This window comes from Thalassophryne amazonica, chromosome 17 (assembly GCF_902500255.1).
Source record: "Thalassophryne amazonica chromosome 17, fThaAma1.1, whole genome shotgun sequence".
Lineage (NCBI taxonomy): Eukaryota > Metazoa > Chordata > Actinopteri > Batrachoidiformes > Batrachoididae > Thalassophryne > Thalassophryne amazonica.
In genome coordinates, this window is record NC_047119.1 from 2,414,401 (window position 1) to 2,429,385 (window position 14,985).

At 43.5% G+C, this 14,985-nt stretch overlaps 1 protein-coding gene across 1 annotated transcript in view; it reads left to right on the forward strand.

The window, feature by feature from the left end:
• Window positions 1-14,985, forward strand: part of ttc28 (tetratricopeptide repeat domain 28) — a 284,301-nt gene that overhangs the window by 169,700 nt on the left and 99,616 nt on the right. The window contains exons 4-5 of the mRNA XM_034192530.1: window positions 7,873-8,145; window positions 9,008-9,138. Of these exons, the coding sequence (XP_034048421.1) occupies window positions 7,873-8,145; window positions 9,008-9,138 (404 nt within the window). The remainder of the gene's footprint in view (window positions 1-7,872; window positions 8,146-9,007; window positions 9,139-14,985) is intronic.

Here is a 14,985-nt window from a genome sequence, read left to right on the forward strand (position 1 = left end):
TTCAGTGTGGTTGGTCAACGTGCCCGAGATGACACCATCCTCCTAAAACAATGGCATATGGCCAGACTGAGCTTTTATTAAAGTTTAAAAAAAAACTGCAGTAACATTTATCACTCTCATGTGTTGTTTGCATGAGAAACTCTACTCATCACTTTGTAATATTGTGGTGCCGATACTTTGTTGAAATATTCCACACTGAACTGCAGGCTGCTGCAGACTCCAATAAAAACTGGACATCTGTGCTTCTGTGTGTGCCAGACTGACATAAACTGACTGCCCCACGTAGGTTCCAACTTCAGTCAGTGCAGATCAGCAGTGGATGGTTGACTGTGTGTTTGCTCCACACAAAAACCTCCTCTGGTGTCAGTAATTACTGACTGATGGTGAATAAACTGCATGTGTGCCTGTGTACCAATAGATTACTGACAAATATGGTCTTAAACCGTACATTTGTCAGTCGCTGCCAGTGGGTTCTAAACAGATAAACAGATAGTTGACTGGAGTTCAGTTTGTGGGCTCGAGCGGCACAGTGGATGTTACTTATTTTTCATTCTGTCTCGTGTCACTTAATAAGCACTGTGACTATGGGGGTAACAGTTATCCCTCCACCAGTATACCACCAAAACATATTTATGCACTGCTTCACTTTAAATATGCATATTTTGTTAAAAAGTGAATAAATAAAATAAAGAAATAATTCAAATGTGAAGGAGCAGCGATAATCAAAGGTGGTATTTTTCTTAATGTTATTGCAGACATGTTCAGTTGTTATCCATTGGATTGACTTTGAAATGTTTTTAGTGTACTCTGTCCAAGTGTATTATCTAGGAAAGGACAAGTATTGGCTCAGTACTTTGTATTGGCCCGTACTCAATATTAAGTGACATGAGACATAAACACTTGATGAGTCCATCCCTCATAGTATAAAAAAAGGTACATTTTCACTTTAACAGTATTTGTTCCTCCATCGGGTATCCAGGCTTACACTCAGGGACAGTATGAGAAGTTTGAGTATCTGAGAGGGAGGTTTTCCAGACACGTCCAACTGGAGGAAGCCCCCCAGGAAGACCCAGGATACATTGGGGGAATTATATCTATCAGTTAACTTGAGAGGGCCTAGGGATTCCCCAGGAGGAGTTAGAGGGCCTGAATGAGGATAGGGAAGTGTGGGATGAGCTGCTTCATCAGAAAATGAATAAATGCCACCTAGCTGGGGAAGTGTATTTACCATGGCCATGCTAATATGAGGTCTGTTAGAAAAGTATCCGACCTTTTTATTTTTTTCAAAAACCTGATGGATATTGGCCTCTCTTCATTGGCTTCCTGTTAATTCTAGAATAGAATTTAAAATTCTTCTTCTTACTTATAAGGTTTTGAATAATCAGGTCCCATCTTATCTTAGGGACCTCGTAGTACCATATCACCCCAATAGAGCGCTTCGCTCTCAGACTGCAGGCTTACTTGTAGTTCCTAGGGTTTGTAAGAGTAGAATGGGAGGCAGAGCCTTCAGCTTTCAGGCTCCTCTCCTGTGGAACCAGCTCCCAATTCAGATCAGGGAGACAGATACCCTCTCTACTTTTAAGATTAGGCTTAAAACTTTCCTTTTTGCTAAAGCTTATAGTTAGGGCTGGATCAGATGACCCTGAACCATCCCTTAGTTATGCTGCTATAGACGTAGACTGCTGGGGGGTTCCCATGATGCACTGAGTGTTTCTTTCTCTTTTTGCTCTGTATGCACCACTCTGCATTTAATCATTAGTGATTGATCTCTGCTCCCCTCCACAGCATGTCTTTTTCCTGGTTCTCTCCCTCAGCCCCAACCAGTCCCAGCAGAAGACTGCCCCTCCCTGAGCCTGGTTCTGCTGGAGGTTTCTTCCTGTTAAAAGGGAGTTTTTCCTTCACACTGTTGCCAAGTGCTTGCTCACAGGGGGTCGTTTTTGACCGTTGGGGTTTTACATAATTATTGTATGGCTTTTGCCTTACAATATAAAACGCCTTGGGGCAACTGTTGTTGTGATTTGGCGCTATATAAAAAAATTGATTGAATTGAATTGAATCACGTGTGTTTGCATGAGCAAATCTTGAACCTTCGTGCGCATGTGTGAACTTTTTTCACACCTGTTGATTGCATCGTTTTCTGGTAAGAAGCCTTTGTGTGAGGTGTGTGTCGTGCACTCTGCGTTTTTTCATTCCAAGGAAAATGACGGAACGACTGGAGCAGCGCCGCATCAAATTTTGCCAGAAACTGGGCGACAGCCAGGTGGAAACCATTCGGATTATTCAGACGGCTTTCGGTGACGATTCTCTGGGCATCACACAGATTAAGGAGCGGTACAACCGGTTTAAAGACGTCTGCACAACGGTGGAGAGCGAGCCACGCTCCGGTCGGCCGTCAACATGCTGAATGACCAGATCATTTCCAAAGTGAACGCTGTAGTTATGTGGGACCATTCGTGTGAACCATCCGCGAATTGTGGAAGAGGTGGACATCAGCACTTTTTCGGAACATTCCACTGTGACAGAAGATTTGGCCATGAAAAGAGTTGCAGCGAAAATCATGCCGATGGCTTCGGCACGAAGCTGCTGATGGAGCAAAGCGGTCTCCGGTGTTGAAGTCTCACAGGACATGCTGTGACATGCCCACCTCTTCCCACCAATTTCTCGGATAGTCCATGACTGAAAAGTCACCGAAAGCCATCTGAATAATTCCGAATGGTTTCTACCTGGCTGTCGCCCAGTTTCTGGCAAATTTGATGCAGCGCTGCTCCAGTGTTCCATCTTTTTCCTTGGAATGAAAATCCGCCGAGCGCTGCACATGTCCCACACAAAGGCTGCTATACCAGAAAATGATGCAATCGACAGGCATGAAAAAGTCACGCATGCGCATGAAGGTTCAAGGTCGGCTCATGCAAGCAACACGTGATTCAAATCCATCAGGTTTTTGAAAAAATAAAAGGTTGGATACTTTTCTAACAGACCTTGTATTACAATAACAATAACACATCTACTTGGTGTTTGCACAGTTTCTGTGTAAATGTTGTGTATATATATATATATATATATATATACTACATACAATAGTGGGCTCAGTTCCGCTAATCCACTAACCGATAATTATTGAAGCTAATGTTTTCATTATCAGATTAGCTTTTCAGATAACTTTGAAAACCAACAGCGGATTAATTATCTTCTGATAAATTTTGGTCCGATAAATTTTAGACCACTAACCTATTGTTGCAGGCATGGTGAACAAAGCTTAACAGCTATGAACATTTATGAAGTCCAAAATCAAAGATTTAAGCATCTACCTGTTAAATGTTTTGTAGTAGATGCACAACTGTATCCTCTGCAAACAGAGGAGAGCTGATCACACAAAAGAAAAGCTTATTTCCTTTGACCATACGGATGTGCTGGCAATATCACCCAAGTCAACCAGATGCATACAGTTTTAACTAATGGTTAAAATTTTAACCAAACTAATTTCGGACAAGTTATTTAAATTAATGTCACATCTGAAGTTTTATAAAGTGAAAATATCAGATATATGTTTTAGTTTTGAAGTAATGCACTAATTTTGAAGGTTTTAGAGTGCACATGCTGTGTCAGGTGTATTATGGGTATCACGACAGAAGAAATGCATTTGAGATGCTCTGATCAGGCTCCACACAGACAACAGCATTAAACTCTTGTATATTGTGCCTAAACCTCTTTGAATATATTTCTCTGGGTTTATAGATGTGTTATTGTGTTTGTTTATGTAAAAAAGCCAGAAGAATTAGAATCATTGTGAGCTGCAACACTTCATGTTCTTTAAGGTCTTGCTTTTATCAAACACTGTCCTCTTTGTTCCAGAGTAATATATAAGATGTCTGAAATTTGGTTGCATTTATTAAATTCCACACACTTAAACAGTAGCAGACACAGACGGATTATTTTTTTGGAATAATAAATGATCCGTATGAAAACTGCAAGTTTTCAGAGTCTCTACTGCCATCTACTGGCCAGTAGTGTTCATGGCAGTATTTGCTTTAAGTACTAATCGTCTGGGCACCAGTAGATGGCAGTGTTCTATTTATTTTGACCCTGGTTATATCAGACGGTTGTCTAATCAACTTTTGACTTTTGACTTATGGCTTTTTTTTTTTTACAAATTAAAAAAGGCATATTTTACAAAAGCACATTTATATGTAAACACCAACACACACACCTCACATTAACGTGTTGGTTTTTACATAGAATGAATGAGTCAGTCAATCAGTGTTAGCGGAGGCTCATTTACCCATAATCCCTTTGGCATCAGTCTGTGTTTGTTACAAACCTTCAGAATTAGTGCATTATTTAAAATTAAAAGCTATATGCTATATTTTAACTTTGTACAAATGACAGAATTGACATTAATGAAGTTATTCTAGCTGTATTAATTTTATTTACACTTCAAAACCATGAGTCAGCACTGCTTTATTTTCCAAGACCTCCACCTCACGGTGACACTGCTTGAGTAGAGAGTTGAGCTTCGCTGCTCCTCTCAGCTGCTTCACTGCTACAAGTTATGTAGTAAACAGGAGCTTCCAGCAGGGGGCAGGACGCACAAAGACAGAAGTGCTGACTCATTGTTTAGGTCTGTGATTGCCTTTGATTCTACTAGAAGTGATTCAGCTTGTTAGTTGCAAGTGTACCGGAGACAATACTGAAAGTTATCCATTAGCTGTAGCTTAATTTTTTTTGGGTGGTTTAACTTCATAAAAGATAACTTTTCAGTTAGCTGATTATCTGTTATCGAAGCTGACTTTTTGGTTAGCTGTGCCCACCACTGTGTGTGTATATATATATATATATATATATATATATATATATATATATATATGTGTGTGTGTGTGTGTGTGTATCATCATCTTCTTTTCATCAGTGCAGCAGTAGTAGCCACCATCACTTTGAGCAGATGGAATCAGTTAATCAGTGAAATCACCTGGTGCAGTGGGTGGTTGCACAGAAAACTTGCACCCCCTCCACTGTTTCTGGAACGAGTTGAATACCGCTCCTCAGATGAGTACGACCCATTTGTGGAAGTTTCAACCTTTCAAACCTGGTACTGTCTCTGGTGGTGGGACAGTAGCACCATGAAGTGCTGCCTCCTGCTGGTAGCCTTGAAGTCTCAAAATGCTTCCAGTGCCTTATCTTACTGATCTTATTTTCTGTCCCCGGTCACGGTTCACTTATTGTTCTTTACTTAGTGTCCCTCTGTGTTATGTTGCTCTTCAGTCATGTGTTTCCTCTCAGAGCACTCTGGTGGTGTCTCTGTTATTTTTTTGTTCTATGGTATTTAAGCGTCTCTGGTTGTTGTGTCTCTCACCACGCGCTGTGCGGTCTTCTTCGCTGGGTTTTAACTTCATTTTAGTGTCCTCTCATTGCTCCTCCATCCTTCCCCGCATCAGTACACTTTCCTGCACACCTCCTTTGTATTCTCTCTCTCTCTCTCGTGATCTCTTGTTATTGTGTTTTTTTCCGCAAAGCACTCTGGTGGTGTGTCTGTTTATTTGTCCCTCATTGCACAGAGCAATGTACAGGTGTCTCTCTCTCTCTCTCTCTCTCTCTCTCTCTCTCTCTCTCTCTCTCTCTCTCTTTCTCTCTCTCTGTCTCTGCAGTCTTACCTTTGTGTTTGCATCTTTTTGTCCTCCACACGTTTTGTGTTCTTCTCATGTCCCCTCTGTGATCTTAGTTTAATATTACTTCCTTGTGATTGTGGCCTTTTGTCATGGTTTCCTCGTGCACTGCTCCTTCTGGGTTTTGATTCTCCAAGCTCCCACGTTGCACACTTTTGCCATTAATGAATGACCCATCTTTCATTATAGGGTGCCTTTTTTCCCTGCCAGATCGTTTTGGTTCTATCCTGTGTTCTTGCATTTTCTCATGTTTCCATTGAGGATTACCAGTATTTTCATTTATCCCTATGTTTAGACTGACTAATTATCCTGTCTGTTGGACATCAATTGCCATTATTGGGCTGCTTCTCCTTTGTGTTACTGACCTGCAGCTTGCTTCCTCATAATCCCTCCTGCAGTCTCCTTGAAAAGACTATTGTTACTTTTACACTGCTCTTGTGTTATTGACCTTTTTCCTTGAACATTATTTATCCACTTGCAGTCTCCCTAGACTGACTATCGCCTAATGTTCTGTTTAGTTGTGTACTGAACCTTAGCCTGGACTCTTTGTTGTTTAATGCCTGTCACCTTTTGTGTTATCCTACCTTGTTAATGTGCATTAAAGTCTGTTTAACACCACCTAACGTCATTGTTTATTGTGAGGGGGTCCACATTCTGGTTTTGTGAGAGCTTTCACCATATCCATGCCAAACCTGACTGTTTTTTTTTTTTTACACAACTTTCTCAGTTTCCTCCTACTATAAAACCCATGGAGCCACTTCTGGATGGATGTTACATTACCAGTTGAAGAGTCACATCACAGCCAGCAGTCAGCCGTACTGTCAGTGGTTGGCCGGTGTATCTGTTATGTCCAGACTACAGGGCTGGTTTGAACATCCCAGCTCATAGCAGCTCAGTCTGCTCATGATGAACTTTGCATAGAATATTGCATTGCATAGACCTGGAAGATTAGACATTATCTGATGTTAATACAGCAATTTTCTTCATCTTTGCGTTACTTTTGTTTAATCTTCCAAAAGATTATTGCATTAACATGGTGATCAGCACTGCAATTAATGTGGGTGTTAATGTAAGAATGTTTGCTGCCTGTCTTTCCTGTCCCCATAGAGACACTGATGTTGGGTGGCTATATGAGGGGACTGTCACTGGGAATTTTAACAAAGTGATTAATATGTTAATTCTCAGTAATTAACAAAGGTTAGGAGATTAACATGTTGTCATTAATGTTAATTATTGCAGAAATAACTCACAGAGTTAATGCTTTATGGAAAATCAATACACTTCCCAGTGATACGTTGAGTCCGTCGTCCCTCACTGCCTGTGGGGCTTTAAAGCACAGTGTGTCATATTTCTAATATATTAATGTGCAACAAAACAAACCATTTACTGCATATCATATGCATTTTAAGTGAAATCACCACAAAGAATAATTTTCCATAAAAGTGTGTGTTTGTTTAACATTTCAGGTTCATCTTGACAACAGGAGCTCACTGCAAAAACTGATATATAAGAAAGTTTTTTTTTTTTAAAGCCCTGTTTAAAGAAAATTTGACTTCATTTTTGTGTAACTAGAAAAAAGCATTTTACATAAGAAAAAAATGTCCTTTTTTTGAAAAATGTATCTCACTTTTTCTTAAGTTTTTCCAGCTAATATCAAGTTGTATTTAACCACTAACAAGGAAAGACAAATCATCCAAGCAAACGAACAAGACTGTTTTCCTTATTTTAAGACAGAGGCTAATCTGAGAATAAGAATTCTGTCTAGTTTTAAGGCACATTTTGATTATTCAGTGCCTAGACATTTTGCTAGTTTTGAGAATTTTAACCAAGTAAGTTTTTCTTACCCCACTGACAAGACAATTTGGCTAGATTTTGTATTTGTCTTATTTTGAGAGGGACAGTCACAATCTTTGCATACAAGAGTCACTGGCTCCTCCGTGGACACGACTGTGGCCCTCTGAGCCAAACCCCAACACTTTCTTGTCAATGGTTGATAGTCAGCAACAGAATCTGAAAGTTTTACTTGGACCGCTAAAATCTGAAAATCCTCACTCATCCTCATCAGTAACCAAGCAGGGTGAGGCTGTGAGTGGTTACCTGTCACAGCCACTCGAAAGCTCTTTCAGTCGTTCTTGGGATTGTGTTTCTTGATGTAAATAGTGATTGTTGATCCTTAGCGTACCCGTGTTTGTGTGTGCTTCAATCTTTACAGATTCACTTCAGCCCACTTACCAACAGCTGCAGAAGATGAAACTGGACAAGAGCCCATTTGTGGTCGTGTCTGTTATTGGTCAAGAACTACTGACCCACGGTTTCCACAGCGCCTCAATTGTGGTTCTGGAGGCGGGGCTGAAGATTGGAACATGCTCCTTGAAGCTGCGTGGATCTGTCTTCTCAGCGCTGAGCTCCGCCTATTGGTCTTTAGGCAACACAGAGAAGAGTATGACATATATGCAACAAGACCTGGAAGTGACCAAGACTTTAGGTACAGAAAAAAAGTACAGCAGAGAACATGATGGCCATCATTCTTAGTGTCGTAAGTCAAATCAAATCAATTTCAAATCAATTTTATTTATATAGCGCCAAATCACAACAAACAGTTGCCCCAAGGCGCTTTATATTGTAAGGCAAAGCCATACAATAATTACGGAAAAACCCCAACGGTCAAAACGACCCCCTGTGAGCAAGCACTTGGCTACAGTGGGAAGGAAAAACTCCCTTTTAACAGGAAGAAACCTCCAGCAGAACCAGGCTCAGGGAGGGGCAGTCTTCTGCTGGGACTGGTTGGGGCTGAGGGAGAGAACCAGGAAAAAGACATGCTGTGGAGGGGAGCAGAGATCAATCACTAATGATTAAATGCAGAGTGGTGCATACAGAGCAAAAAGAGAAAGAAACACTCAGTGCATCATGGGAACCCCCCAGCAGTCTAAGTCTATAGCAGCATAACTAAGGGATGGTTCAGGGTCACCTGATCCAGCCCTAACTATAAGCTTTAGAAAAAGGAAAGTTTTAAGCCTAATCTTAAAAGTAGAGAGGGTGTCTGTCTCCCTGATCCAAATTGGGAGCTGGTTCCACAGGAGAGGAGCCTGAAAGCTGAAGGCTCTGCCTCCCATTCTACTCTTACAAACCCTAGGAACTACAAGTAAGCCTGCAGTCTGAGAGCGAAGCGCTCTATTGGGGTGATATGGTACTACGAGGTCCATAAGATAAGATGGGACCTGATTATTCAAAACCTTATAAGTAAGAAGAAGAATTTTAAATTCTATTCTAGAATTAACAGGAAGCCAATGAAGAGAGGCCAATATGGGTGAAATATGCTGTAAATGTGTTGTCTGTCTAATCCACAGGTGACCAATCAGGCGAATGTCGTGTTCATGGGAACCTTGGCTCTGCCCTTTTCTCAAAAGGCAGTTACAGAGAAGCTCTGGCCAATCACAGGCACCAGTTGGTCCTTGCCATGAAGCTCAAGGAGAGAGAGGTACATCTGTAAATCTGTGTGTGTGTGTGTGTGTGTGTGTGTGTGTGGTGTGTGTGTGTGTGTGTGTGGTGTGTGTGTGTGTGTGTGTGTGTGTGTGTGTGTGTGTGTGTGTGTGTGTGTGTGTGTGTGTGTATACACAAATGTGACATTGCATGTATTTGTAATTGCACTCAGTATCCTTGATGTTGGATAAGTGGTTAGTGTGCTTGTTTCCGGTGCAGAAGGTTCCCAGTTCAAACCCCACCCCTGCCCATTTCTCCATGTAATGTGGAGTTGCATCAGGAAGGGCATCCGGTGTAAAACTTGTGCCAGTTCAACATGTAAATCCACATCGGGTTTGCTGTGACGACCCCGGGTGAAAACAAGGCAGCAGCCGAGGGGTTTTACTATCCTTTAAGGATGGCAGGTTTTCTGGAGTGATGTTTTCTTTTGGATCCATCACAACTTAGTTATTTAGAGTTAACAGCCTCAAATTGATCTGCCATTGTGAAAAAAATTTGTTTTAATCAACGATTGATGCTGGCAAAATCCTACCACACCAGATGGTGTAGTTTGCAAAGTATATTAGAAGAAACACAGGGAATAAACAGATCATACCCCCACAGACGTATTCATATTCACTCTGCATGCTGCTTTGGTCCCCACATGTCTGAACCACCAAGAGGACATGTTGAGGCCCTCATGTTTCTCATGAGGGCCTCAACATGTCCCTGTGTGGGAAGGGCGAAATGAGAAAAGGTTGATACTGTAGTTAGGGGGGTAAATGGCAGAGTACTGTGAGTTGTTAAACTAGAACGGATGGTATCAATTTTTGAAATGAAGAAATCAAGAAATTTATTGCACTGATTTCCTGAACTGTGATTCAGTGGATGTTTCATCTTTTCAAAACATCCATCCATCAATTTTCTTCCACTTTATCCGGAGTCGGGTCGCGGGGGCAGCAGCTCAAGCAAAGCCGCCCAGACCTCCTGATCCACACACACCTCCCCCAGCTCCTCCGGGGGAACCCCAAGGCGTTCCCAAGCCAGCCCAGAGACGTAGTCCCTCCAGCGTGTCCTGGGTCTTCCCCGGGGCCTCCTCCCAGTGGGACGTGCCCGGAACACCTCTCCAGCGAGGCGTCCAGGGGGCATCCAGAAAAGATGCCCGAGCCACCTCAACTGACTCCTTTCGACGTGGAGGAGCAGCGGCTCGACTCCGAGCTCCTCCCGAGTGACCGAGCTCCTCACCCTATCTCTAAGGGAGCGCCCAGCCACCCTGCGGAGGAAACTCATCTCGGCCGCTTGTACTCGCGATCTCGTTCTTTCGGTCATGAGCCAAATCTCATGACCAAAGGTGAGGATCGGAACGTAAATCGAGAGCTTTGCCCCCCTACTCAGCTCTCTCTTCACCACGACGGTCCGATACAGCGACCGCATCACTGCAGATGCTGCACCGATCCGTCTATCGATCTCACGCTCCATCCGTCCCTCACTCGTGAACAAGACCCTGAGATACTTAAACTCCTCCACTTGAGGCAAGGACACTCCACCGACCTGAAGAGGGCAAAGCACCTTTTTCCAGTTGAGAACCATGGCCTCGGATTTGGAGGTGCTGATTTTCATCCCGGACGCTTCACACTCGGCTGCAAACTGCCCCAGTGCACGCTGAAGGTCCTGATTTGACAAAGCCAACAGAACCACATCGTCCGCAAACGGCAGAGACGAGATTCTGTGGTTCAAAACCAGACCCCCTCTACACCCTGGCTGCGCCTAGAAATTCTGTCCATAAAAATAATGAACAGAACCGGTGACAAAGGGCAGCCCTGGCAGAGGCCAACGTGCACTGGAAACAGGTTTGACTTACTACCGGCAATGCGAACCAAGCTCCTGCTGTAGTCGTACAGGGACCGGATAGCCCTTAGCAAAGGACCCCGGACCCCGTACTCCCGGAGCACTCCCCACAAGGTGCGCCGAGGGACACGGTCAAATACCTTCTCCAGATCCACAAAACACATGTGGACTGGTTGGGCAAACTTCCATGAACCCTCGAGCACCCGATGGAGCGTGTAGAGCTGGTCCAGTGTGCCGCGACCAGGACGAAAACCACACTGCTCCTCCTGAATCCGAGGTTCAACCATCGGTCGAATTCTCCTCTCCAGTACTCTGGAATAGACCTTACCGGGGAGGCTGAGGAGTGTGATCCCCCTATAGTTGGAACACACCCTCCGGTCCCCCTTCTTAAACAGAGGGACCACCACCCCGGTCTGCCAATCCAGAGGCACTGTCCCCGATCACCACGCGATGTTGCAGAGGCGTGTCAGCCAAGACAGCCAAACAAAATCCATAGACTTAAGGTACTCAGGACGGATTTCATCCACCCCAGGAGCCTTGTCACTGAGCAGCTTTCCAACCACCTCGGTGACTTCGGCCTGGGTAATGGATGAGTCCGCCTCCAAGTCCCCAGTCTCTGCTTCCTCTTCGGAAGACATGACGATGGGATTGAGGAGATCCTCGAAGTACTCCTTCCACCGCCCGACAACATCCCCAGTCAGGGTCAACAGCTCCCCACCCGCACCGTAAACAGTGCTGGTGGAGAGCTGCTTCCGCCTCCTGAGGCGTCGGATGATTTGCCAGAATCTCTTCGAGGCCGACCGATAGTTCTCCTCCATAGCCTCCCAGAACTCCTCCCAGACCCAAGTTTTTGCTTCTGCGACCGCACGGGCTGCGGCACGCTTGGCCTGCCGGTACCTGTCAGCTGCTTCTGGGGTCCCACCGACCAACAAAGATAAGTAGGACTTCTTCTTCAGCTTGATGAAATTTTCATTGTTACGCAGATGATACCCAGCTTTATCTATCCATGAAGCCAGAGGACACACACCAATTAGCTAAACTGCAGGATTGTCTTACAGACATAAAGACATGGATGACCTCTGATTTCCTGCTTTTAAACTCAGATAAAACTGAAGTTATTGTACTTGGCCCCACAAATCTTAGAAACATGGTGTCTAACCAGATCCTTACTCTGGATGGCATTACCCTGACCTCTAGTAATACTGTGAGAAATCTTGGAGTCATTTTTGATCAGGATATGTCATTCAATGCGCATATTAAACAAATATGTAGGACTGCTTTTTTGCATTTGCGCAATATCTCTAAAATTAGAAAGGTATTATCTCAGAGTGATGCTGAAAAACTAATTCATGCATTTATTTCCTCTAGGCTGGACTATTGTAATTCATTATTATCAGGTTGTCCTAAAAGTTCCCTGAAAAGCCTTCAGTTAATTCAAAATGCTGCAGCTAGAGTACTGACAGGGACTAGAAGGAGAGAGCATATCTCACCCATATTGGCCTCTCTTCATTGGCTCCCTGTTAATTCTAGAATAGAATTTAAAATTCTTCTTCTTACTTATAAGGTTTTGAATAATCAGGTCCCATCTTATCTTAGGGACCTCATAGTACCATATCACCCCAATAGAGCACTTCGCTCTCAGACTGCAGGCTTACTTGTAGTTCCTAGGGTTTGTAAGAGTAGAATGGGAGGCAGAGCCTTCAGCTTTCAGGCTCCTCTCCTGTGGAACCAGCTCCCAATTCAGATCAGGGAGACAGACACCCTCTCTACTTTTAAGATTAGGCTTAAAACTTTCCTTTTTGCTAAAGCTTATAGTTAGGGCTGGATCAGGTGACCCTGAACCATCCCTTAGTTATGCTGCTATAGACTTAGACTGCTGAGGGGTTCCCATGATGCACTGAGTGTTTCTTTCTCTTTTTGCTCTGTATGCACCACTCTGCATTTAATCATTAGTGATCGATCTCTGCTCCCCTCCACAGCATGTCTTTTTCCTGGTTCTCTCCCTCAGCCCCAACCAGTCCCAGCAGAAGACTGCCCCTCCCTGAGCCTGGTTCTGCTGGAGGTTTCTTCCTGTTAAAAGGGAGTTTTTCCTTCACACTGTCGCCAAGTGCTTGCTCACAGGGGGTCGTTTTGACCGTTGGGGTTTTTCCGTAATTATTGTATGGCCTTGCCTTACAATATAAAGCGCCTTGGGGCAACTGTTTGTTGTGATTTGGCGCTATATAAATAAAATTGATTTGATTTGATTTGATTTGATTTGATTTGATTTGATTTGATTTGATTTGATTTGATGGCATCCCTTACTTCCGGTGTCCACCACCGGGTTCGGGGATTGCCGCCACAGTACAGCATTAATTTAAAGCATGTTATCAGAGCCAGTTGCTGTAGTTTGTGTTTTTTGGTTGTTTTGATCTCTGGTGCTGGTGGAACATTTTGTGTCAAATTGTACTGTGCCTTTAATAATATATGAGAAGCCGCTGAAACACACATTAATCAGTCATGTTTTCTGTTGGTTCAGGTTTGATTTGGAGTTTCTATGCTTCATATAATGTACTATTATTTTAATCTGTTCAAATGTTTTGGCCCATGTTGAGTCTTCACTGATAGGAACAAATCCTCTGTTGGCAGAATAATGTCTGCTGGCGTTGGCCACTAATCTGCCCTTTGGTTCGCGGCGCTGAGCGCTCTGTGAACCTGGGGAGGCGTTCTGTGTTGTTTCTTACTGACTAATGCATTTGCTTTTCTCCTTCTCTTCGTCTTCTTGCTGCCTTTTCTTTCACACTTTTCATGCTGTTTTGTTTCTGTTTCCCTCTTAATATTTTTAGAAGTGTTTTTTTTCCCCTCTTGTCTGTCTTGCTGGTCTGTCAAAGCCTCGTTACCAGTGTCAGGGTGTGTTCCAGCCAACAGACAACTGCAAACATTCAAGACTGTGATCACCTGTGGACAGATGGACATATGCTCTACATGAAGTCCTTGAGAGGAGGACTAAGGACCAGTAGTGGGAGGAGGGAGATTGATGTATGTAAAAGCTCCCATCTTTTAAAATCATCCTCAGGCAATCCAGAGGGTCTGAATCAGGTTTCCTTCCTGAACAATCTGCCTCGGTGTCACAAAGCCAGATCTGAAACACTAATCCAAAGGGCGCAATCTTACAGCCGGAGCAAAGCAGCGCACAGCTCAGGACAGGTGTCCTTCCTAGTATCCAACCACTGCAGGGCCACGACCCAAATATACCTGTACTTCTATTTATGGTTCCAGGGGATTGTTCAGGTGGTCTTCCGTTGCCAGTCTTCAATATTCAATTGTCTACGTTTTTAGTGTGTGTGTGTGTGTGTGGGGCGGGGATTGGATACCCAATCAGGACTTGAACATTGTGAGGAGTCAGCAAAGTTTTACACGTATTGGGAAAAATAATGATCCACAAAACATGAATACTGGGATTTAATTTGTGCAGAGGGGAAATAATCTTGTGTAGAAGCAGGTGAAAGTGGACGTGCAGGTAAAATATGCAGAAATCAGGACGACCCTTCTGTGAGCAGACGCCTCCATCTGATCCTCCTCCAGTAACAGTAATAGAGTAATAGTTTGGATATTATGTAGGTCAGATTTTGAGGTTAGATTTTGAACCTGAAGCTGATTTGCTTACTACTTTACTGTGCAGTGGCCATTATTGGACCCGGTGAATAAAGAAAAAAAAAAAGACATCAAACTGGGTTTGTTCACACCTACAGTCACTTAATAACGTGCGATTGATTTCTGGATCCACTGAAGTCGATACAACAGCTGTCACTGAAACAAATTAAGCTTTGAGCAAGTTAATTTGAATGGAAGCGCTGAGCGTCTCACATAGACACCGTCGTGTGCGTCTTTGTGATTTTTTCTTGTGACTCTTCTGTCACACACGTTAGTTTGTGTGTGTGTGTGTGTGTGTGTGTGTGTGTGTGTGTGTGTGTGTGTGTGTGTGTGTGTGTGTGTGTGTGTGTGTGTTGTTCACCTCAGAAAGGCTCAAAATCGAACC